Source organism: Fundulus heteroclitus, chromosome 23 (genome assembly GCF_011125445.2).
Source record: "Fundulus heteroclitus isolate FHET01 chromosome 23, MU-UCD_Fhet_4.1, whole genome shotgun sequence".
Lineage (NCBI taxonomy): Eukaryota > Metazoa > Chordata > Actinopteri > Cyprinodontiformes > Fundulidae > Fundulus > Fundulus heteroclitus.
Window position 1 is genome coordinate 13,860,063 of NC_046383.1, and position 26,296 is coordinate 13,886,358.

Genomic DNA, 26,296 nt, shown 5'->3' on the forward strand with positions numbered 1-26,296 from the left:
AAAATAAAATACAGCTTATTTGCAAAATGATATTTTAAAGATGCAGATGCCAATTAATTTCTGTTTTATACGCTAAAGTTTTCTGCTCTTGAGATCCATAAAATGGGATTCATTGCATTTCCCGCCATTAATGTAAATTATATATTCTGCTGTTTATGCTTGAAGCCTGAGGGAAGAAAAAAAAAGCTCTCTTTCATTTTGTTTATGTTCTTCTTTAGACGTGTGACACAATAAGTGAGCGTATGATAGCTCTGCGACGTGCACACTGGAACCCTTTAGCTGGTGCAGGAGCTGAACTTTTGACCGTTTTGAAGTGAATTTTGAATATATAAGCCATTGAACTGTTGAAAAGAGTTATCAGTCTACTGTGCGTCTGAATGATGAAGCTGCTCTCCCCGCTCTGTTTCATTTTCATAAATTTTCAGGATATTTATAACGCACTTTTAAAAACAGAGCAGCTTTATGATGCTTGCTCTCAGCAAGATGTAAATAGGCTGAGAGATGAACAGCCCTGCCTCACCCCTGCCTGTCTTTTTTCTTTCCCCCTGTGCGGCAGCTTTTGGAGAAAAAAGACGATTTTTCCATTAACATGATGGTGTCACAATGGAGGTGAGATTGAACCTTGAGAGAGGAGAGGGAAAGTGTTGTTCCCAGAGTGGAACATCCATAACTATAAAGCAAATTTCAGGGTACCACCAGTTTCTATGAGGCTGGTAGCTCTATACAAGTTATCATTTCTATTCTGCTACAGGCAGCAGTTTCACACAGCGGTCCACTATTTTAATAACGCTGTCTGCTCTCATTTCATGTCACGACTGTTGGGGATCGGGCTGGATCAATCAATAATGTCCCAAGTTTTCTGTTGTCTGAAAGTCTTAGTTTCTAATTGCAGATGGACGTTCTCAACACTACGGAGCTTTACACACACAAAAGTTCACGATCGGATTGAAATGTTTTCAGGTTAATTAAAAAAAAAATCGGCACTCGATTAATTAATCTGATCATAATGCACCTGGATTTGATCAGAATAGAAGCACTCTGAGATGCGCAGTTGTCACATTTCCCTAAAAAATAAAAAAACAGAAGAAGAACTTCTGTCTTTGGGGAACAACAAAAAAATGACAGAACAAAATATTGTACAAATTTGTTTGTCTTCTGAGCGCCCAGGCTGGACTCACACCAGCTTCTAATTATGAATGAACATTACTGGACGTTACTGGATAAATAATCATTTGGAGCTCTTGCAATGTTTCAAACAGGAAGGTTGTATCGAGAGTACAGCCGTATTCCTGCCACTCAAAACAGAAATACGTCACATTGACTTGGGGCGTACATGCTCATTTGGGTCAGGTTGCCACATTCAGAATAACTTAATCCTGACGAGCGTTTAGATGCACGTTAATCAGATTATCGATCGGCATAAACCACCCCTCTCATTCGGATTACAATTTCATTCTGATTCAGCTTAATACAATCACAATATTCCGATTGCCATGTTTACATGACGCATTTTTATTCTGATCGGTCGTTTATTCCGATTACTTTTCTCCATGTAAAATGTAGCTACTGTGCTGTTCCACAAGATGCAGCCTGGATTCCAGAGCCAAAGCATGACACAGCAGTGTTGACGCTAGCGCTTGTTCCACAATCTTGGCTCACTCTTACAAATGTTGAGCATCTCTTCGTTTTTCTGGCCTACCTTGCTGGATCGGATTTATAGCAGCGGTGGGTCGACTTTAACCCCCCTAGCCTGTCCTAACGTGTAACACATGCAGGTTTGGAAAACGTGTTTGCATCCAGAAAGTTGCTTCTTAAAGAGGCAGCTAACAATTGATTAGGGTTGTGTGGGTCCCTCAGGAACCAACAGCAGTCAGCCTAAACGTTTGTTTTTTGTTTTCTGTCATATGCATGTACAAAGTGTTGTATCAATAAAACATCTGGGTTGTGCCAGAGATTCTCAGAGTTTGAATAACGCCCCAACTGATGGTGATGAAACCCCAACGAGGGGACTCAGAATGGTCTATTGAAAGATAATTACATTTGGAAGTTATTTTTAATGTAATACTTTTAAAAGACATTTAAAAACACTGTTGATGGATGGATAAAAATATTAGAATGACTGCTTATGTTCTTAATATTTTGTGCTTAAATTATTGGCTTATGAGTAATATTATGTATTCTAAGCAATGTTGGTAAACACCCAAGTCTCCATCATTTTTTATTTTATTTTTTTCTGGAATAGAAACTCCAAAACATGGGTAACCATATATATTTTTATTAGTATTTGATTACTATATTATTTTTATAAAAGTTATAGTTAAATGTATGTGCAATATTTAATTTTTTGTGTAATTTGTCTAGTTTTTAGATTTTTATAATTCTTCTATTATATTTTTCCTTCTTTATACTTTCCTTATTCACCTGACAGTAGCAGTTGCCATAATTTCAACATGAAATTGTGTGATGATAGTAAAAGCGTTCCGAGTTGGATGTGATTGGTCGGACATATTTTCTATTTAACGGATTATTGAACTGTCGTGTGTTGACTGTAACGTTGCATTTTAAAAGTTTACAGTCTTTACAGTGTGTGAGAACATCTGGGAATCTCTGGATTAGATCCCCGTAAACCTAACCACAGATCAGAGGTGGTAAATCCAGGTTCAGAAAGTAAAATCCAGTCCAGAGATTAGTTCGCACCATTTGCATTTCCAGCTCCTCAGCAGAGACAAGGAATAAAATCACCTGGTAAGGGAACAGGATGAAGGAAAACCAGGCAGGGTATTCCCCACTTCTGCTACGGATATATTCAATAAATTAAAACAAAATAAAAAAAAAGTTCCTTTATTTTAGTAAGTTAATTTAAATGGACTGAATTTAAAAAGCGCTTTTCTAGTCATACTGACCCCTTAAAGACCTTTAACAGTATAGCTGCATTCGCCCTATCGCACTCACTAACACACACACTTTAATGCACTCATACACACATCAGTAAGTTAAGTGCCTTGCCAAGGGGCACATCAACATGTGCCAGGAGGATGATGGAATTGAACCCACATGTTTTGGATTATATTTGCTAAATAATTCCACACAGTCTGAGGGTCTAGAGCCTATATTTGTGTTAATTATGAGGATTTTATGCTTACAGCTAACGAAGACACAACATTAAAAGTAAAATATTACATCAGACCAGCAAAAAAAGAAATATTTTTATAGAAAATGTGAGTTTGATTAAAAGTATGTTTGATAACTGCTTAAGGGTTATCTCCAAATGTATTTTTATTCTGACAAACAAGCCTCATCAGAACACATATTCTAATTTATAACATATGACAGCATGTAGCCAAAGAAAATATAATATAAAAAGTAAAATAAATAAGCTTGATTCACAGTTTTTGGCAAACTTGATCACTTATATTGATGGAATTCTTAGAGTACTTTTCGTTGAGGATTCTTGTAAGTTACTGGAAAACCAGCTAAAGATCATATTCCTATCTGCTATTTTATGTAGACCTTTTTTTTGTTGTTCCACATAATTCTCAAACAAGATATACTGTTGCTCCTTAAAGCCAGCTATTTGTTATAACGTTGTGACACTTAATGAATATAAAGTGGCGCTCAACTAGGCTGTGAATATGTGTGCTTGTGTGCAGGGGGCTGGTCGGGGGGCTGTGGGAAGATAAATTGTTGTTATCTGACATGCTGTTGCTAAAAAACAAAACCCTACTCCAAGCATATGGATGGAGGATTGGATAAATCCGTTAGTGACCACATGTTTTGACGTCTGGTGTCGGGAGGGTTTTTTTTTTTTCTTGGTTTTTTTTTTTTTTGGCTGAGCGATTTGGCACGGACAGCATCGGGAAAATCTCGACGGGCTCACACTTTTTAGTGGTAACATGCTTTGATGCGCGTCAACAATCTGCTTAAATCTTTGCGTGTTTATGTGCTGGCAGGACTATCACGGCAAATTAATAACAGAAATATTAGCAGACAATGTGTTTTTGATGAGCTTCAGCTTATTGCATACGTTTAATACCTTGAGGTGCCCTTATTGAACAAATCTGGCCGTGGGTTTGGCTGCCTTCGAATGCAATCATTTCTCTGGACTCATTTGTGCGTGTGTGTGTGTGTGCGTGTGTGTGTGTGTGTGTGTGTGTGTGTGTGTGTGCGTGTGTGTGTGTGTGAGAGAGAGAGAGTGTTCCTGCAAAAGCAGTCTCTGCAGAAACGGCACAGGAGGTATGTATGAGCTGGATGCCTCCTTGACAACACCTTGGAGGTAAAAATCAATGTCTGCCAAACAAAGTGAAATGTTAGGCTGCAGCCAATACATGACAGATGATGCTTAGAGTGGTATTTTCTAAGAAGAATGAAGACTGGAACGCAGGCAGCCCTGTCTGTTGTTGTCAGATAAAGTGGCATTTTGAAGGACAGTACATCTGACTTCACTGGCCACTTCTATTGTTGATTAGGATGATGTCGAAGTGTTCGAGAGCCACTCTGAGGCGGAGGGGTGACGAGGTTAAAAATTAAGAAAGGCTGCACGGCAGATTAAGCTTTAAAGACCCGTTTTGCTAATGAATTGTGATCCCGGGCCACTCGAGGGACACCACTTACAAATGTAGTCGCACAAAAGCGCAGTCATCTTGATTAAAGTGGATCGGTTGTCACATCAGAACAGTGCCTCCGTTTCACAGCACAGCTAAAAATTTGTGATAAGTCCCAAATTTCACAGCTCAGCTGCTTATGATTTTAATAGTCCCGCGTCTGAAAAAATTTTCGCCGCTTTCCGGCTCGATGCCCACAGAGTTTTAGTCAGATCCCAGCTTCCTCGGGGCGGAGCCGAGGCTGTGCGGCCGGATGGAAGCTGTGGAGGCAGCGTAGCCGCGGCACATTAGTCAGAGAGCGCCGTGTTGCCGCCTCATGCATGATCAGTCTTCAGGACTCCAGCGGTGACCTCAGCGCGCCGCCGTGGGCCATATCATGTCGCTGATTGAGCATGCAGCAAGCCTCAGAGGGTACGCGGGTTACATCTTCCTCTCGCCAAGAGGAGCCGAGGGTGTTCTGACGGAAAACTCCCAAACATCTCCAGCGCTCGCAGGCTTTTCTCACTGGGCTTCAGAGAGTGTTTTCAATGCGCGCGTGCAGTGCAGGGCAACATGTGCTCGCACACGTAAAGTTCATCGCTCGCGTCCCGTCGAGGTTATTGACATCTTCAGCGTGAGCCGCCCCACCACTCTAATGCACAAGTTGGTGAGCAGTATGAGGAAAAACCAATGATTTGGCCCATTATTATTCTTGTGCCATGCTCTGCTCTGTGGCCAGGAGTAATGCAACAGTGGGATATCAATTCATAGCATTAGCCCCAGGAAAGCTCTTTGGAAAGCAGAGGGATTTTCAGCCTGTGTGCTATAGCTCTAACTCTGGAGCCAGACGCCGCGAGAAATGTTGGTTTAAAGAATTATATCTGGACATGTTGGAGGGATGCCGTTATGGGGAGAGATAACATGGCCCAGCTTGCATTGTTTGCTCATTAAAGTTCATTAGATAAAGAGACTTAGATGACAGCGCATTAAAAATTAAAGGCTGAGATAATGTGTGCGGTATAGCTTAGCACCACATATTCATCGTTTCTTAATTCCAGCATGTTGGATTTTTTTTTTTTTTTTGCAATAATAATTTCTATGTTTCAAAGTGCAACAAAAATCTACTGAATTTTGTTTCTTTGTTTCATCACATTTATGGCAAATCGGTTAATGAACTGATTAAAGAAAAATAGCTACTATGTAGTTGTTACCTCACTGCTGTGCAAAAGTCTTCATTTAGAGATATTACCCCAATCTTTGTCCCATTTTGTTAAGATTTTATGTGGCAGAACAAAGTAGAGCACACCTTTCAAGTGGAAGGACGATAAGAAAGGGTTTTATTCTACTATAAAACTGAAACCTCTGCTTTGTCCCTATTTGTCAGAGTTAATAATTCACAGAATCCCTCTTTGCTGCAATTACATCTTTTTAAGTGTGTCTCTACCAACTCATAAAACCTAGACTGAAATAGTTGCTCATACATTTTGCTAAATAGTTCAGGCTCAGCCTTTGAGGGGTTCTCTTCTCTACATGTAGCTGCATCCCATCCGCCTCCCTGCAGCATCCCCACAGCCTGATGCAGACATCACCATGTAATAAGGGCTCCACCTGAGCTGCAGATCTCTGCAGCTCCTCCAGAAGGACACAGCCCTGTCAGTTCTAGAGGACAGCCATGTCTTGGCAGGTTTGCCATGCTGTTAAAGGGGAGGGTACACACACATGCAGAACACTCCTCGTCCATTTAGTTCCACCTTTCTTGCAGTTACACTGCAAAAACTGCAAAAAGGGAACAAACTGTGCGTACTTTTTTAAATGAGTGTATTTGTCCATAATTTGAGCAGGTAAATAATCTTATCTGCCAATGGAATGATTATTTTGGACGTTAAAATAGAAACAACTCCTCTCCATCATCTTATTTCAAGTGCAGTCTATCTAATTATCTTATTTTATAAAATTATTTACCTGCTCAAATCAAGGACACTTACACTCATTTTAAGAAGATTTTAATTACTCTAAGTTCTCTTTCTGCAGTGTATGTCCTATTTTGTTTTGGTCTATTAAATAAAGCGCCACAAAGCTGTAGATGACTATTATCCAACAATCATTTGTCAGATTTTTTTTTTAATCGTAATGAAGGTTTTATTTAATTGCAAGCAAAACAAGCTCAATGTAATGCGGATTTAACCTAAAAAATGTTAAATGCAGTTTTATTGATAAAGAGGCACAGCAGTACGTAACAAACTAAATCATGTGCAGCGCTGCTTGAGGTTTTGGCTCAGTATAAAGATATCACATTCTAGGGATGTTGTGTTTGTCCTGTTTGTTCTTCGGATGTTTTGTGAAAGATACACACAGCCTGAAGCCCCTCCTCCTCAAATCTTTCTCACAATGGAGGTGAAAATTAGTCCTCTCCGCAAGTGGAGTGCATCCAGTTGAGAACAATATGCTAACAATTAATCAGGAAAAGATACGCTTTCCCCATTTTTAGATGGATAGTGCTTTCTTTGTCAGGCTTCCCCACAAAACTGAGCGATTTGCACAGGAAATGCAATTACAGCAGCCGCTGGAAAAGACTGCCACTACAGCCATGAGTGTTTTTTTGCTTTTTTTTTTTTGTCCTCAAACCATTTTCTCAAGTGATTGGGGAAGCGAGCTGTAAATGAATAGGGAGGCATATGAATAGTTCTCAGAATGCGCGTCACATTTCTGTGACCCTCCTCCACCCCCGCCCCTCCAGATGATGTCGTTTTCTGTGCACTTACTCATGCAGGTCCGTTGCTGTGGTCAGGGAAGTGGCTCAAGCCTGTGCACAACTGCACGGCGCGGGTTTATTGTTGTTTCTGACCTTCTGAGACGCACTGCAGTTGGAAATAAATTGCAAGGCTTCTGAATGTTTAAAAGCTTCTCTGCGCCAGAGCGCCCCCCCCTCCCAACAAGGGCTTCACGTTGGCCCCCATCAACCGTTCGCCATCTCAACTAGTGGCTGCCACTGAAGCTGTTCAAACACCCGCAGCCGTGTAGATGGTGACTGAATGGCTGCTTCCAAGGCTGGTTTGGTTTGGGCATGCAGCAGATGCACAACAAAGGGTTCGGCGGAGACATTTGTATAATAGCACGTCTCCCAGTGTCCTCAGGTTTGCTTGTCGTTTGATGCATTGCAGTTTACTCTCATCTTAATCTCGCTTCAAGATCAGAAAGGATGATGCCGGGGAATATTGATTTTCATTGTGAGAGGAAGTGGCACGTTGCTGCTGATGTGGTTATTAAAAAAGCACATTAAATATGTAAACAAACTGTCAGGCTAGGAATTTGCTGCCTGCATGAATGATGCAACGGGGACTGAAAAGTGAGATTGCAAATGGGGAAGGTTCATCAGTTTCCTAATGTACTGAGAAATAGCAATGATGCTAATGTAGAATGCTCTTAAAGCTGGTTCATTCTGTATTTCTATATTAACAAATCTGATAACTGGCTTATGTGAACGCGGTTACTTCTGGTGAATAACCTAATCAAAATTCACACAAGTCATTTAGTCTCTTTGTTTTCCTTCAGGTAGAACGCACGGCATCCATCACCTTTCCTGACAGCTATCTTCCTTAACACTTTTCTTTAAATTCTTCCTTTTCACACTTTTATTATAATGGCATGTTAGGATTTGAACGGCGTCTCTGGTCGCCTTTTAAAATCACTAAAATATTTAACCTTTTGAATTGTTTCCAGTCTGGTTTATTCCTGAATTATAATTGAAGTGAAAGACGTTTACTGTCCCACAGTGGGGAAATTTGGGATTCAAAACATTTTATGCAGCTGTTGCTCCTTTTACATTTCATAACAACAGCAGCTTCTCACAACTGGCATTTTTTAACATTGCCACATTTTGCAAATTATATGATAGTAAAAAGCTTTTAGTCCCACTAAATACCTGCAGTCAAAACAAAGGAGGAAACTAAAACGTTCTACTTTTAGCCATGAACATCATCATCAATAAAATATCATTTCACATCAACAAAATACAGAGACGTAAAATGAAGCTGAAAATATGGCAAAAATAGGATCAAAACATTAATATTAAAGACAAAATACAGTTACATGAAGTTTTATACTCTTTCAGGCATTAATATTAATATTATTCCTTCACAGACGTTCATAGCTATCTTACGTTAGTGCAGTGAAGCCGTTGCTCTAAGGATTACCCAGAATCCCTTGCTACTTGTCCTGCTAACTGCAGGTGTAGACGAAACAGTAGAGGGTGCTATTGTCTCATTTAGCAGGATTTATCTACGATGTCCTCTCAGACCCTTTAACTGTGATGAACCTGCGCTGTATTTCCTGGACACAAGAGGCAAAGCTCTTCTCACCAGTTTCATTGGTAAACAGATACAGACACATTTTTGGCAACCTTGGTAAAGATGTAAAAAGAAAATCATTAAAATTAATCAACCATTTTTTATGGTGCTCTAATGCTGCGCATTTTAGAAAAATCAAGCCTTTTACTCAAGCACAGTTATTCAGCTGTATTAAATATCTCCTTAAGTGGCTGGTGGCAGAAATATTCGTACTTCTGTGATTAATATTTGCCAGAAAGACAAACCTTCATTTTCTGCTATAGCATTTGCTAATTGTTTGGAACGTGGAGAAAATGGGATCTTTGCCCACTCCTCTCTGCAGAACCGTTCTAGACGGTCCAGAATCCTGGATCGTCTCCTATGTTCTCATGCTGCAGGTTGTCTGCAGGTTTTAGGTGTGGAGACTGAGATGGGAGAAAAGGTTGAGTTTTGTATCTGGAGAACTTTACAAATGACTTGGGCTTATGTTTTGGATCATCTTCCTGCCAAAAGACTTGGTTATTACCAGCTTTTCAGCGGTTGAGGCTGGCAGATTTGGATTCAAGGTGTTCATATTCTTCAAAGAGTTGTTGATGTTGGATGAGCGATTTCCAGGTCCTTTGGAAGAGAAACAGGGCCACATCTCAACACGTCCTCTACCATGATTAAAGGCGCAACAAGGAAAATTTCACCACTAGGTGGCGCTTGAGCTCTGTCTGTAGACCAAAACAAACCCCAGTGGCAGGGAGGGGCTAAGCCCTGAGTGGCAGCTGTTCACGGACACGTACATTCACAGCTACGTAACCAAGAGACTAAAGAAAAACACAGAGAGCTGCGGTGTGACGTCAGACCATAGTCCATCAGTTCTTCACATAAATATTTTTTAGTTCTTTCTATCTAAAGTAATGACATTTTGCTCATTACTCCTTTAACAGCAGCCATCAGGTCCCTTTTCTATATATTCACCTTGTTTTAAGAAAAACCACCTGGAATATTAGTTTCATCCGACAAAAATTCACGGTTCTAGTTAAAGTCCCAGTAGAGCTTAGCGATCTGCACATGTTTTTGTTTGTGATGGGAGGAAAGAAAAGGCTTTTTACTGGTATCGCTCCTTAACAGTCAGTTAGCAGAAAGTTAGTCAATTAATCAATCAACCTCTATTTTACAGAGCTCTTCACAAACCCAAAGTGCTGCTCAGGTCCATAGATTAACAAGAGAATAGTGTAAAGTACAATACAACAAATAATCAAAAATATACTAATAGCTAAAAACTGTATGTAAAAAAGAATAAAAGACTAATGAGGAAAGTCTGATATTTCTGCTCAGCTGCAATTAAAAGCCAAGTTAGTTAAATTACTTTTTTAAATGGACTTAAAATCCTTTCAGTAAGAAGATTGTTACAGATTCTGAGAGCAGCAGCAGAAAATGGTCGGTCGGCTCGGGTCGCTGACGAGTTCTGGGAGTTCTGACCTCAAACTTCTTCTGGGAACTAGCTTGTTTAAAAGTTCTGTTAGGTAAGGAGGTTCCTGACCGCTTAAACATTTACAGACCAAATCCTTAAAATTAATCAAAGACACATTTTAAAAATGCTTCAGTTATGTTTTGTTAAAAGCGCTTTCACGTGTTGCCAATCATTGTTACATGGGTGGTTTTATAAAAATAAATAAAATATTTTTCCCACATTACCTTTTTCTCCATTGAATAAATTTACTAAAATGTGTTAAATTTGGTTTGACTTGCACCAGACTTTAACAAAACCAACTTGGAGTTAAAAAAAAAAAAAAAACTGCTTCTGGAAGACTTTTAAGCAATGGTACTGCCTGAACCGACGTTAGAAACGGTAACATTTTATCCAGGTGTGCTGAAAACCTGGAAAAACAAAGGAGCCTCAGCTGTCCACACACGGATAAATAGAAGCAAGTGTTTTGTCAGCAGACTAATTGTCAAAGCCGCTTTTGAGAAGGGGTGTAATTGCTATGTAATCGGAGAAGTGACAGCGAGAACGGCTAAGCAGTCATCATCTGTATGTTGATCTGCCATCTGTAGCAGTGACTGGAGGGGGGGTGGGGCTAAACACAGCTAGTCTTCAAAGGTTTCAGCTCTTCAGATATTCTTACAAACTGTACATTTTTAATTCAGAGTAACCTACATTGTGCCGACGAGCGTGGGACAAACTCATCTATGGCGAGAGGATTTTTTTTTTCTACCATTTTATATTTAGACAGTGGGAGGAAGAGAGGGCAGGACTGTGGGAGCTGCCAGGCTTTTCCTGGAGCTGAAGTTAAATAGAATTCAAACAGCTTCTGCTTTTTTCTTTCTCCCCAAACCTCCAGTTCCTCAAATATCCAACTCTCCTTGCTAGAAAATAACCCAAAACTCACCTTGGGCAAGTTTTTTTTTTTTTTTTCTGATGGTCCTAAAATCCATCGGGTATGGCCTCCACCTATACCTTCAGGACTTCTTCGTAAGAAGCTTCTGTCTCTTACCGCTGAATATTAAGGTTGGTGCCTGCAAGAGATGTGCAGACTCAGAAACTAAATCCTGAAATGTTTAAGAAGGGATTTCAAGTATCTGACGTCTACGTTCAAGGCATCTTTATTACGTTAAAAACATCCTCCTCACTCCAAATGCCCTGTTTTCTTATTACCTTGTGTTTTTTAAATTACTCTAAGCTGACAGCAAAAAGAACAACTGTAATAATTACTTTTTTAGTCAAGACATTCCCTAAGTCAACCTTCAGAAGATCTGAGATAAATACAGCAGGTTAGGGGGCCCTTTCATTACGACTGCTCCATAATTCTGTTTAGGGAATACACAAATTAATGTTTTTAGTATAAAATAGTGGAGGCTGGAGTTAATGATTGTGTACATTTGCATTAATCTGGAGAAAAAAAGGTTGCACAGGGATCAAGAGATAAAGCCAGCCAAGAATAATAATAACTGTATTCTATTAGAAGTTAAATATGAATATATAAATAAATATCAATTATTTGAAATAGTCTGGATCCTAAATTATGAGAAGATGCATGAAATGATCAAAGCCCAAACTACAGTCTACAGAAATGTTTGTTAAATAAAAAGCATGTGATTGTAAGTATTATAGGTGCACTATGACAATATGTAGCAGACAGATAAACCTAATGTTAGCAAATAATTTTCTCTCACTTCTAACAAACTACACCTCGCAGCTTCATAATAACACTAATGAATTGTGATATTTTACCAAATGAATATAATTTTCCCTGCTTAGATTTTGTTTGATAGGTTTTTTAAAGTCCAGATGTAAAACCAGCATTTCATATACTAAGATTTTAATATTTTATATTTGAGCATCCATTTCAAATTGATTAAAACAAAGATGTTTTTGGAGTTTCTTCCATATTTACATGCTGGATGGTTTGGGGGATTTTTTTTTTTTTTTACATACATATATTTCCCTGCAAAATGTAAATACTGTGAGGTGTAATTGAAAAGCTGCGGCGTCTCAAGTTCTGTGATCTGTTTTGATTGAATTCCTCTGATCCACACATGCAGCAATTTTCCTATTGGTGAAGGGCAATCTAGTCAAAGCAAATGCCCTTTCAATTCCATTAGCAGTTGCATCAGTCTCTTAATGGAGAGTAAAATGGCACAAGACCTTTTGCAGTACTTACACAATGAATATGAAAAGACTTTCACTAAGCCTGCCAAGCTTTAGTGAGTGCAAAACGGCTTTTAATTGTGTCCTGACTCTGTGTTGGAACATTATGCGCAGCCTTCAAGGCTTGTCAATTTTCTAATCGAAAAAAGATATTTTTAAAGCTGCGAGCATTGTGGCAACCCAATTTCCTCTTAAAAATACCAGCGGCAAAAATGGACACCATGATTTAAGAAATATAGTGCCCTCAGAAGCCAGCTTCCAAACAGCAACAGCCCCGAACGTGGCGACGGAAAACTCACCTCTCTCTTTAATGAGAGCTCGTGTCTCAATGATATAAATAAAGGTTTAACAATGAAAAATGCCCTAAACGCTGTAAAGGAACAAACAGACATATTTGCCTGGCAATAAAGTACTTTTTTTCCATTAACGACAGCGTCATAAATCCATCTCAAGATCTCCTACGTCTAAAATCAGAGACTAAAACAAAGTTAATTTCTAGGTGGCGTTAATGAAAATATTCCTGACGCTCCATAAAGCAACAGCTTTGATAAGTTGGGAAAGCATCATTAAGTCGAGAATGAGTCTGTCAGTTGAGTCTTGGCATGCAGTATTAATCACAAAGGTCCATTTTTTTTAAAGCATGTTGCTGATGGAGACGATGACAAGCTGACGTTGAGGAATTATGCAAAGGAAGCATCCGTCTTGATCTGGTTTCAAAGCAAAGCTCAATAAACCTCCCAGCTGTTTCATCTGCCTTCCCAGTTTGCACATTAAAGGCCAGCTTAATTCTTTCAGTCTTGATGGAAGACAATGCCAAGCTTTCGTAAAAGCCTCATTTTTTTGCGTGTCTATTTTTTAAAAAGGATAGTCAGGCATAATGTATGCTTGCCCGTGGCTAATGTAAATTAAAGTGGCAAAAGCCCGTATTTATCATGCCTTGCCTCAGTGGCTTTCAGACATCCAACTCTTGCAGTGAAGTACATAGAGAAGGAGAACTGCCAGAGCCACATTTTCCCTTTGAGTTACCTGGAATCACATCGAGCTTCTCACTTACAGGTTTTCATCATAGCGAGACCCTGTGCTGAGTATAAAACTGTTTGTCAGAAATTGGATTCAAACCTACACCTTAAATTGGAGACCAGAAAGCATGGCGCCTGACATCACTCAGACAGCCTGACACCCACTGTGTGCAGGGAAATTGAGTACATGAAAGAAATACATGGTGCTACGACCCGTACCTATAAGAGAAATGTGTCAGCCGTGTAAGCAAAAGGCCTGAATTAAACAGATGAGCAGCAGAAGGGCTGCGTGTGAATATGCACGAAAAATGTTGACTGTGATATCAGGCTGAAGATATGTGAAGCATGCATGTATAGGAGTGATATAGTCCTTAAAGTCAGAAAAATGTTTGCATAATGTATCACTTAAACTCCACAAGGGGGAATGTTTCACATTCAAAAGCCTAAAAGGGCCAAACTCGCTGCTCAGTTAGATCTTTAAAGCCGGAAGTTCTGACGTGCAGGATGATAAGATATGTGCTGGCACATTTAAGCAAAAAAGGGAGCCATCTTTTAATATTCCTAAAGCTTCGCCTTTACATTCACAGCAGGAATGTAGTGAGACCAGAAAAATGTATAATATGATGTTATTGCTTTCATTTAAAACAGAAAGAAGACAATATCATAACACTTATGATGTGATTATTTTAACAGTTATTAGTCTATAGGCCTTTTCGTTGTCTTTGTGTGTATATTGAAGGAACCGAGGAATCCCTGGGTGGGTTGAAGTCAACCCACCCACCCAATACTCTTCTAGGAACCCGTTTGATGGAGACGCTTGTGGACAGATTCACACTAAAAAAAAAACACAGAGACGGCGGCTGATCGGTGCTTTACGGACATCACTGAATGATTTGTGCTGAAAAAAGCGGAGCTTCCTCCGAGGAAAGTTTCTCCAGTGTGAGTAAAAAAAGCGCAGCACCGTTATTTCGGCCTGCTGACTGGCAGTGCGCAGTAGCATGAATTGAAGGGGGTGCAGTGCTCTACTGTAGGGACCAGAGAGCTGGAAAAAACTCTTTCGTCACTCTCACGCCTGCTGGGAAATTTCATGAATGGGACTTTATACCATAGGAATGGTTTACATGAAACCTTTGATTCTTAATAAGTTAGTTTACCTTGATAACAGTAAGCGTCCCTACTTCAGAGTGAGCGTGGTAAATGCTTTTTAGATAGGATAATAAATACTTTTTTGTCCTACAATGTAGAAATTTGGGCCATGAAGATGTTGGTATTCTGGTAAAATAATGTCAGAGTTCCTTTAGCACCGATCCTGCACTAAGCTACCAAGTGGTGCCATACCTGCTTAGATTACAGATAAAAGGTCATTTTCTGTATAAAACTCATAGTTTGCTGTGAGCAAAATGTGCTTCTGGGACTCCAGTTAAACACATCCAGCAGCTGGAGGTCACATGGAGCCATTTTTGGTTTGATCAGGGCGCTCGATGTGTCGTGTTTCAGATTACTGGCCTGAAACTGGCAACAGCTTTTAAAACGAATGGAAAAGTCAAAATGACACAAAGATTAACGTACAATTAAAGTAAATAATATGTTGTTGTTGTTTTTTTTTTATTGCATTTTAATTTTTTTTGTTCTTCTTTTCTACTGTATTCGGTAAAGAAAAAAAATGAACTGATGAGCAACAGTTAGCTGCAGGGTTACGAGATGGAAGTAGGCAAACTGAATGAGAGCTGATCAGAATAATCGATGAAGAGTGGCTTCTGCGGTGCACGCAGCACTTTATGAGAGTTCACTCTCTCCAGCGTTAAAGTGAGATTAAGTGCTCAGATTTACTGCGTGTCACATCCCCCTCTACGGAAAGGTTTATCGCGTGTTTACAGCATTTTGTTCAGCGTGTGTCCTCAGCAACCAAACAGCTCATTTCATACAACAAGTCGCCAATCTTAACATCTCAGCTCATCATAAACTGTCTCACAGTGAAAGCCTTCGCACCCTATTCCCATCAAACATAATGCACCTGTGATGCAAACTCTCTCTCTCTCTCTCTCTGCTTGTTGTTGTGGCTCTGAGGCTCGGCTGCGCTGCGTTTTGGGGCTCCAGGGGCCACAGTCAGACTAAAGGAGGGCAATCAAGACGCCCAGATCGATATGTAAACACTGAGATGAATGGATACAGTTTTCTTCAATATCTGTCCTGTGTCTTTATTTGTAAAAGCTGAGGGGAAGATGGGCTGTTTTCAGGGACTTTTATTGAAGATTTTTGGTGTGAAATATTAATAAATGCCAGAGCTTCATGAAAAGAGGAATTTTAATTGAATTTTGAGTGAGATTAGCACATTTTTCTTGCTACACAACCCCCCTGGATGTCACCATCCAGCCTTACCTTAATTTCCTTGGCTTGCTTTAACCGGTCTGTGCCGCACAGCTTCGTGTTTTTTTCTTACTTCTCGTATCCCTGATGGCTCTCTGAAAAATGTTGGAGCTGGAAAGCGAAGCCGAGCCCCCGGGTGCTGCAGGCTCCTGCGGTGCCACTAGGCCTGGAGGTAAAGTGAAGCCAGCAGCCAGAGGTGGTGGATAACTCACATTTCCATCAGCCTACTAAGCATTTTTCTAATGGGGCTCCCAGTCTCACCCAGGAGCTGAGTGGATGTCTTGTATTCGTTATCACCAAGTCATGGCACTCTTATATTTTTTTCAAATGCCAGCACTGCAACTGATCTCTGGTAATTCATGCTTAATTTAGATATCAGAACTGGCTTTGAACATGGTGGCGTGGGGCGCTGAAGGGATCATGTTTGATTGGGTTTGATAAAACTCTAATCACAGTTCACAAAAAAAAGGAGGGAAAAATAACAACCTTCGTTTGCTTCTGATGATTTTGCTTTTATGGAATTTATGGCCCCATGCTGCCGCTGTGTAATTGCAGTCAGGACGTAATTAATCTTTGATTGGCCTTCTGCACCACAGCCGTGGATTCTTGTTACTCCTGTTCCAATCATTTCATCCATGGGCCCGCAAGGAAGAATAAAAAAATAATCTGTACATATATATATATTGCTGTGAAGTGGGAGGAAAGTTATGCATGGTTTAATGTTTCTTTCAAGTATGTAAAATTAATGGAGTTTCATCTCTTTTTAATCTGTCTCCCCTAAAACACTCCGGAGCAACCAGTTGCTTTCATAAGTCGGATTATTAATGTATAGAATGCTCCTGAGAGTAATTTAAATCCAGGTACAGGTTGTTCTGTGAAGGCCTCAGAGGTTTGGACAGCGCCTGGACGGCCGAGGCACGCGGCACACAGTTCAGGGACAAAGTTCTGGAGACGTTTAAAATAAAAGTTAAGGTGATTAAACAAAACCCTGTTCTTTGAGCTCCCTTTATCCCATCGTTTGACTGCAGCAAGAGTGTCTGTGGTCGTCCACCTCAACTGTGGAGGAGCTACAGAGACGCACCGCTCAGGTGGGAGAACCTGCCAGTATGGTAACTATTAGTCTAGATGTCAACAAGTCCATCTTTTATGAAAGAGTAGAGAGAAAGAAAGGCATTTCTTTGACATTATACCAAAATGAGATTAATGTTGGACTTTTTGACCCATTTGTGAAACATTATGTAAATGGAAACACATCACTCTGAGAACATGGATGCTCCTCTTCAATGGGAATTATTTTAGTCCTTCTTCAGTGTGATTTACTATGTATTGGTTGATCTTTTACAATTGTAGAAAAACTTAATTGAAAGGTATGCTTTTAATTTAAAACAAATGGTTAGAAAATGTGAATAGTTTTACAGTTGGCTGTGTAATAACATTTCAGTGCAATGATATTACAGTGGGAGCCTTCCATTTAAATTACTGATAGACACTAAATTATTATTCTCAGGAATCGTTTCCACAAGCCTTTCCCGTGCTGCATTTTTATGTACTCCTATATTAAACATTAGAGGGGAGTCCATATTGGTACTAATTGGTTGCCTGGACAGAAGCCTGAAGGTTTTTCCCTCTAAGCAGTGGAAATGATTGCCTCGCTCCGAGTCGCATTCATGTTTCCTCCTAGCTGTGTGGTACCAAACGGCTCATTTGCCTCCACTGAACAGCTCGTTTCATGCACAGAAGGGCACTCTGAAAAGCACAGGCACACACACAAGGACACAAACTGCAAGGCCATTAAAGGACCCCAATTCAAAACAATGGCTTGTGTCCTTTTAGCGAGTTGCTGTGTGCAGCTGGCAGCGCCGAGCCGATCCCGGGTCTTTGCACGCACGCACCTGCAGAAGCAAAGGTTAAATCATGCGCTGACCTTCAGTGTACATATTTGCTGTAAACCTGAACTCCTTTAGGCTTTGTGAAAATTCGGGCTGTCGATGCAAAAAACAACAGAAGCTCCCTAAAACGACACAGCTCCTGGCGTTTTCGATATTCTCTAAGCCTCGCTAAGGCAGGAAAGATGATACCCATTTGGGGCTCATTGGAGCAAATCAGAATTGTCAGCACTGTGGGTTTTTACCTTTTTAAACAGGGAAGATGGATAGATAATCACCACATGCCATTCTGGGGGCCAATTACACAGCTTTGTGTGAAATTGGAAAACCTGTTCTTTCAGAGCCCTAATGGATGTTCTGGTCATTAGTTATTTGAGAGTCTTCTCTGGCTGTAATCAAACGTGAAGCATTGCGTTAAGCGCCCATAAAGGAACAGCTGCCTCTCTAAGTGACCTTCTGTTTAAGAGAACCCGACTGTCAGCCGCGCGGTGTTTTGTGACAATCATCATGTGTGGCTTCATAAAAAAAAAACAGCTCTTTTCGCAGTGGTTGCATCTCATCTTTATGTCTTGCTCTTGGTCGTGTTTGCTTTTCCTGGTCTGTTAAGTTGCTATAAGCCTGTCACATAGTGTATATAAGATACTTTTATACCTTAACCATCTGTCGTTTATCAGCTCTTTTGCCGTATATGCTGTTTTTTTTCCCCTTCGCTTTTGATTCAGCTCCCCCCACCCAAAAAAATAAATAAAAAATACACTCACTGACGTTCTCTTGTTTCTTGTTTCTGCCCAGGTGACAATCTGACGTGTCAACAGGCCCCGCCTCCCATCCCACCTGCGCCGCCGCCGCACAAGCAGCACCCGTCCATCACCTCCCTGAGCCGCAGCTCACTGGCCAATCAGAGGAGCCCGAGTCCACCGCCCGCAGCCGGCCTGGCGGCTGACTTGCAGAGCACGGCGGAATGCGTCCAGCTGCAGGACAGCTGGGTGCTGGGCAGCAATGTGGCCCTGGAGAGCAGGTGGGTGACCCGCAGCGACCGGCGGCGCCGCTGCAAAACGCAAGTCCCGATGTCAAATTCACTGATTCAGAAAGCAGAATGGTGCCAAACAGATGAGCAGAAGCAAGTTTTAACTGTATTAAATGTGGTTTTTTTTTTCCCCCAGCTCTGTTTCAGTCGGTGCCCCCAAAACCCATCCTTTCAAATCTTATAGGATTTTAATTAAACCCTTTGGGAAAAAAAGACTTACTTCTAACTTTGTATTTCTGCTTTTCTCTAATTTTATAGTTTGGCTTACTTTAAATGCCTTAAATCTCCAACCAGCTGCATGTTTGATGTGTCTCTGAAACGCAAGATAATTTCTTATATTCCTGAAAGTTTTAGTTGTGACTGAACCACGGGTTTGCTTTTGTCATTTGTGATAATTCAAAGTAACAGCACTGGGCTAAAAGTGGGTTCTGTAAGAAAATGCACCGAACATGGAGTTCTTGATAGACAGCATCCGCTTTGTAGTCTGGTTTGCTCTGAAATAAAATCCTGGTGCTTTTGGGTTTTTGAAGAAACCAGGATATAACGCACATTCTCAGACAGATAATATTGGTAATCTTTTTCAGAGGAATTAAAATCCTCACGATGGTTTGACGTATTTATGAAAAGCTCGTGATCAGGCCCTGCTCTTTCCCCAATCAGGACACGTTTGAGCCAAATAACCTAAATTATAGCAACTAACAATGCAGCTAATCAGCTTTTCAGTGTGACCAATGTGAAGACATTTCGCTTGTTTATTATATTTAACTTATTTAGATCCATGAAGCAGGTCAAGCACCATAAAGGAAAATCCAAAAGCTGTTTTATTGGATTTTTTCCTTAACTCCTCAACTCAACTTTTTACACTAAATCTGTTTTCTCAACTTGCTTTTTGCCGTCATTTGTTGTATTTGTTTTCTGTTTCTGCATTGATAAATGGTCCTTTTTAGATCTCACCCAGTGACAGCTCATAATGTACAGCCATGGCTTCCAGTTTATCAGACTAGAGGCATTTTTCATGCCTCTCTCTCGCTCTCTTAGCCAAAGCAGAATAATCTGCTGTAAATAAGTTAGTCATTCATGATTTATGCTCATCATTTTGCTCTCCTGAAGCCAGTATGCATGGACAGTTTTGCAGCATTTGAGCCAAGCTGAGATGCAGCTAAATGTAGAAATCAGGTGAAATCAAGAACAAGAAGCAAGCAAAACCGTTACAATGTTTTCAACCAGGGTAAAAAGTTTCCATTTACAAAGTGTGTTAGTACGGTCCTCCACAGTACTTTACTGACGTTTTCTTACCCACTGAACTTGTTTTTATACATTTTATCACGTTACAAAGTCACACTTCGACGTATTTTCTCTGTATTTTGTGATTGACTGACTTCCAAGGTGTGTAATGAGAACAATAGCTGTTTTTTTTTTATGCTTTTACAAATAAAGATCTGACACTGTCAAGTGCATTTCTACTCGTTACCCATTAAATGATATCTAAAGATAATTGGCAAGGCAACACATATAAATTACTTTGCAGTGGGATAATAATTTGGGATCGTAACAAGGAGGTGGGGTTAATATAAATGCATTGCAGATGTTTTTTTAGAAGTGTATTTGTGGAAAAAAAATGGGCAACCATATGCTGTCTTATTCAATAAAATAGAATATTATTGAATCGTTAATTCATTTCAGTCACTTAATTCACTAAGTGAAACACATTGTATAGATTAATTACATGCAGACTGATGTTTTAAAAGCTTTGTTTCTCATACTATGAGGATTTTCTCCTTAGCGCTAATGAAAACACAACATGTAACATTAGAATATTACATCACACCAATAAAAAACCTTTTAATACCGAAATGTGGGCTTAATGAAATGTTGAACAACAGCATAAAGGTTGTCGTTTTCACAAGGTGCTTTTAATCTGATAAACGAGCCTCTTCAACGCACATACTCTCATTTATTGGATGCGACTGTTTGCCTCTCTCACTTTGTCTGCTGCTTTGGTCTGTAGCACAAAATCGCATTAAAATAGATTATCTTTTGTGACCGTAACATGAACAAGGGTGAAAAGTTTTAGTAGTCGGGGGTATTTTTTGCAAAGCTCTGTCAATGACACCAAAAAACCCAATCTGAAAAAAACCACTTTAACCGCTGGCATAAAGCATCTTAAACTCCATTTGTTGTGTGAATAACATGAAACAGGAATGATAACTCTTTTAGCCATGCTTAAGCTGCCAGCTTGTGGGTTATGTTTTATCAACATGTTCAATAAAACCAATTTCAGGAACTACACAGCCCTGCCTAATAGTCCTTCTATTAAAAGCCTTTCCATTAGTTGGTGCCAAATAGGCTCAGATTCTATTAAAAGGGATGGATGCCTTTAGCTACTGGGCCGTGGAACGCACGAAACAGCAACACCCATTCTTTATAGCTGATGATTTTATTAATGTTTTAGTGTCACTCCACCAAACAGGAGGGGGCATTGAAATGATAAATCACTTTGGGATTTAAAATATTTAGGGATGGCTTATTTTTAAGCCAATTTTAAAGAGCAGTTCTCATCAAGTTAAACTATTACACCACAAATTGGGCATGACATATTATAGCTCCTGCTGCGTTTGATTAATGGCCGCAGTGTTCACTGATTTTTCTGCCTTTTGTAATCACCTGCACTCAAGGGCTGATTACCAGATATAAGCCCGGCTCGCAGTAAGAAGGAGAGTTCATGATTAGTGTGAAGTATGGGAACCGCAGAGAGCTTGCCAGTTGAAATCAAAGAGTCTATAGCTTAACAAGAATCTAGGTAAGCAGATTTATTTTATATCACAATCTGCTGTGCAAGATTCTATTTAGTGTCTCAGCCAAGTTGTTTCTCCTGAAATATTAGATAAATCTCTCCTAATCAGCGAGCTTAAAACCTATTGGCTAATGAGGTGCGGTGCATCGCGCTCTGCCTAAGAAATGGCCTTGAGTCGATGTATTCCAGGCCGGAGTGCCGCTGCCAAGGCGTGGGCGCCCATTCTGAGACTCACCTGACTGCAAGCTTTGAATTTGGTCCCTGGCAGCGTTGAAGTTAAAACTTCTTCTGCTCCGATGGACTCAGCTGGGACGTGCGGTGACAGTCCTGCCTTCCCAGGAAGGTACCGTGATTGAACACTTACCGCGCAATGACCTTGAGCTGTCTTGGCCGTATCGACAAAACAATATGTACACACCTATCATCAGCCGGGGCATAAATCACTATCACCACGGTGGACTCTAAATCAAGTGCTTGTCAGTGGGTGGGAACTTAGGGGTGGGGGGGCTGCTGCGAACCAACAGGGCCAAAAGGGAAGACCCGGTTCAGAACATAATTACAGATGTCAAGAAAACCACCGGGTTGGGAAATGTAAACAGAAGCTCAAGAATGTACTCATTAGGCTGCCCTCAGGGGGTTTGGGGCAGCAAAGTCCAGGCAACAGCGTCTGTGTGTGGAGGATAGCTTCAGGTGCCTTGGGGAGGGGAATCTCATTTCGGTCTCCAGGAGTGACACAGACTTTATTTCTCATGCAGCGCCGCAGACGTGCTCATGTGTGCACGCGGTAAATTATTCTGTACAAGGGATTTGATTAAAAAAGTGTCAAGAATGAATCACAATGTTATGATCTTGCCTAATATATATTTCCTGTGATATGACGACCCCTTTGAAAATAAAACACTCATTTGACAGCTTTAACTACTTTTGGAGCAATTAGCAGTAATGAAATATGTGTGTGTAACCTCCCCTAGAAGTGTTGGTCTTCAAAGCACGAGTGTGCTAATTTGACTCGGTACCAACTAGCTTTCAGTGTTCTTTGAATGAGAAAGGGCCTGCTCTGTGTAGCCGCTGATCATTATTTCACGCCGGTTGACTAAAGCCGCTAATCCGGCTGTGATCGCGCCGTCAACGCGCTTTTAATGCGTTTCTGTTTTTCACGTGTCCTGTCGCGGCATTTCAGGCGCGCCATAAAGAGAAAGAAGCTGGTTGCCTACGTGGGTCAGGACACTTTAGCTCTGCAAAAAGGATATCTCAAGATGGAATCCTAATTGCATGATTGACTTTATTAAATCCAGACTGGATCCAGCATCAAAGTCGGCAGGCGACATCGATGTAATGGTGACCTGCGTTTGGATGACCTTCAGCCGTCTGGATTATTTTTGTGTCAGCGATTGGGTGTGTATGTGTGTTTGGGTGTATGGGTGGGTAGAAACCAGTGTGTGTTGAGTGGGTGTATGTGAGCGAGTTTTTCACCTCGAGGTGCACGGTTGTAAGAGTGGCGGGAACAGTAAAGATCCTGCAACAAGCAGCACCCAAGAGCAGCAAAGTCCAAAGACTCCTAGACTCTAGAGGGCAGCGTTGTGCTCGTATGCCACGTAGATTTAGAAAACACAGTTGTTTCCAACATTTTCTCCATGAATTGTTAACAAATTGTTGATCACAGTGTTCTTTATGGGCCGAATCATAAAGATGTCTATATTTACGAACATCCGCCAGAAGGAGTTCTTGCTCATCTGCCATGTTTTTCCACGTGGGAGGATTTTTCTCGGTGCGTGGAATGGAAAGGTTTGGCCACTCGGAGGGGCGTGGGAAATAACACCAGACAGGAGGACGTAACAACGCACCCAGCTAACTTTTAGAGACACATCAGGTTCATAAACATGAGACTGGCAGGATTCTAGCAATATCTCTTTCCATGAACCAAGTAACTTTTTCATTAATATCAAACCAAGTTTTAAATAATCTGTGTTAAATTTAGGAAAATTCTGCAAATATTTGACTCATCTGTACAATTTGGTTCTCCTGTTTGCCTCATTCTAAGGAGTTCTTATACCAAGAGCGCGTTGGAAATGCTCACTTGAATGTTTTCATAATAGTGATTTTATAAATGGTTGTGAACTATCTCTATTAGGGATGTGACAGCATGAAAGCTTATTATTGTAATGATCATGTGAAGATGTATCACATTTATTAATATTGCCACAGTTGTGTCGGATAAAATGAAATATGCACACAATATTATTACAAGAGGAAGTTAACCCATCAAAAATGGTACATTTTTAATTTTTCATGTAACATAAATCACATTTGAATTTTAAAGTCAAAGTATATTTATTAATCTCCCTTGGGTGAAAGTTACTTCAGATACATTTGTAGAATTAAGTCAATTGTGTTGAAAACCTGCACAACAGGCATACACAGACATACATTAGTCTTTTAGTACATTTATGATTATTTTAATTGACTTTATCTGTATTTTCATTTTCATTTTATTGTCTTTTTTAGTATTTATTTGTTTGGATAGCTGTTAATATGGACATAGTATTAGTTTTCATCTTCACAATCAGACATCATGTCTCAGGGTGATTGTTTGCATAAGCAACAGAAATATTATAAAGATCTATAAAAAAACATCTATGCGATAACTTTTAGATATGCAAAATATGCATATACATTCTTTAATTAGGTGATTGTCTTCGCAAACAGATGCACGTTTGACTTGCCATGAGAGAGACTTTTGCAAAAAAGTTTTGTTTATTGGAAATAATAACAAGGAATCCAGCAGCTGCTCTATATTAGATGAAACATATTTCTGTCTGCAGTGTGTCACTGTGCATTGTGAATATTTCTACTGATTTTACTTCACAAAACAAACAAACAAACGTAGCAACTACATTTTATTCAATTATGTCGCAAACGGATTACACTACCAGGCAACAGTAATGCTAAGTGGCAGAAATGTTGGAATGGAAATCATTAAAACTGGTGATGAAGTTCATCAGGTTCAGGCCTGATCGGTCTAAAATGACATCACCCTTTTCTGCCTTGCGTCATCATGATGTATCCAGCGTTAACCTAGAGCTTATGCAACGAGGCGGCTTCTTTTGTTGCTGCAAAATAAAAATCTTAGACATAAACACAGGATGTCAAACTTAAAGCACCCGCTTTCTTATCAGGGCCTCAAAGACAGCTTGAAAATGGCTTAAAAAGAACATGATCTGCATGCACTTACTTCCACGCTTTGAGAGTCAGGCTTCACCTTGATGAGAAGTGTTGATGTGTCTTAACATCACGATATTCTTCCCCGTCCTAATTTCTCACATAGACTTGAGATAATGCCATGAAACAATTCTAAGTTAAGTCTCATTGTGTTTTGTTTTAAGACAGCCAGTCTCCGAAGTATCATCGGGCAGAACGGTGACTGCTTGATATTCTGCAGGCGCTGAGGAGACATTGAGATGTACAAAAGAAAGGAGTACTTTTTATTCACCCTGCAGGTTTCTCTTACTCACCACTCAGCTTCACCAAAATAGGGTTTTGTGATGCTTTCAATTAGATATTCCATTGAATTCCTTTGTATAATGAAGTGCAATGTCTTTGTCTGTCTCCCTAGAGCCCAATACACAAACGCCGCAATTATTCTTATGCAATACTTAATCCTTTGTTTTAAATAGTATATTCAAGTGGGATCGAAATTTGTATTTTTAATGTCATTATCTTGTAAGGGAGAAGCTCCAGAGTGTCTGTGATGCATTGAATAAATTAAGGTGAGCTTCTGCTGCTGTCCTTTGGAGCCCACTTCAGAATTTCCTGCTCTTAAATTCAATGAGATTCAAACATGGCTGTCGTTATGATATTTCAGAAATCGGTTCTTGAAGGCCTCGCTCGCCGCCGTTATAAATGTACTGTCAATCCTCATTGGATCCACGTGTCAAGGGAGTCCTTCGGTGAAATGAAATTATGTCTCAGCTCTAAAATCATCACGCGCCACAGTGTCCCACAGCCAGTTCATTTCTCCTGATGGAAAATGTGCAGGAATTGTTCTCGGGGGCGAGAAAGAATGGGAGCGGTAATTCAAGTACGTGGGATCTGGTCTGTGTCTGTGCGTACGTGTGGACATAAGTGTGTGGTGCGCACATGTAAATCACGACTCCGTCACGGTCCACATCAGAGGGGGGGGGGGAGGAAATTGAACTTTTCTCGCCGTCTATGGCCACTCGCTGTGTCATGATTGCAACAGGACTGATTAGTCATGTGTGAGATACCGGCCAACGGACCTTGTGGAGCTGAGAGGAGCTCAAAGTGTTTGCTGGTTACCGGCCAGTGTGGATGGTAGTGTAGATAAAGTAGTAATCCTCAAGATGTGTTGTTTTTTTTTATCTTCTTCTCGCGTGTTTGCCTTCGCATTTATTTTGCCAACATCTTTAGTGCCAAGCAAACACGTCTGCGGCAGTTTCTGAGCTCTGCAACACTTTCTATTTATTTTAGTCAACTTCATAAACTGTTACTGCTGCTCGTAATTACGCACATCTTCCAGACATATTCTTTGACTAGAATTTGAAACAGTGTAATGAATCTCAATGTGGGGCAATAGAAATAATTATTGATATAAACAGTTATTACACATTATAGTGGAGCAGCCCTCACCACAGGTGTCT

The 26,296-nt window shown here is 40.3% G+C and overlaps 1 protein-coding gene across 7 annotated transcripts in view; it reads left to right on the top strand.

The window, feature by feature from the left end:
- The window catches only part of si:dkey-237h12.3 (teneurin-3), a 208,992-nt gene that overhangs the window by 65,740 nt on the left and 116,956 nt on the right, over positions 1–26,296 (top strand). For all 7 annotated transcript variants that reach the window (XM_036127293.1, XM_012876933.3, XM_036127294.1 and 4 more), the window contains exon 4: positions 18,610–18,835. In XM_036127293.1, the coding sequence (XP_035983186.1) occupies positions 18,610–18,835 (226 nt within the window). The remainder of the gene's footprint in view (positions 1–18,609; positions 18,836–26,296) is intronic.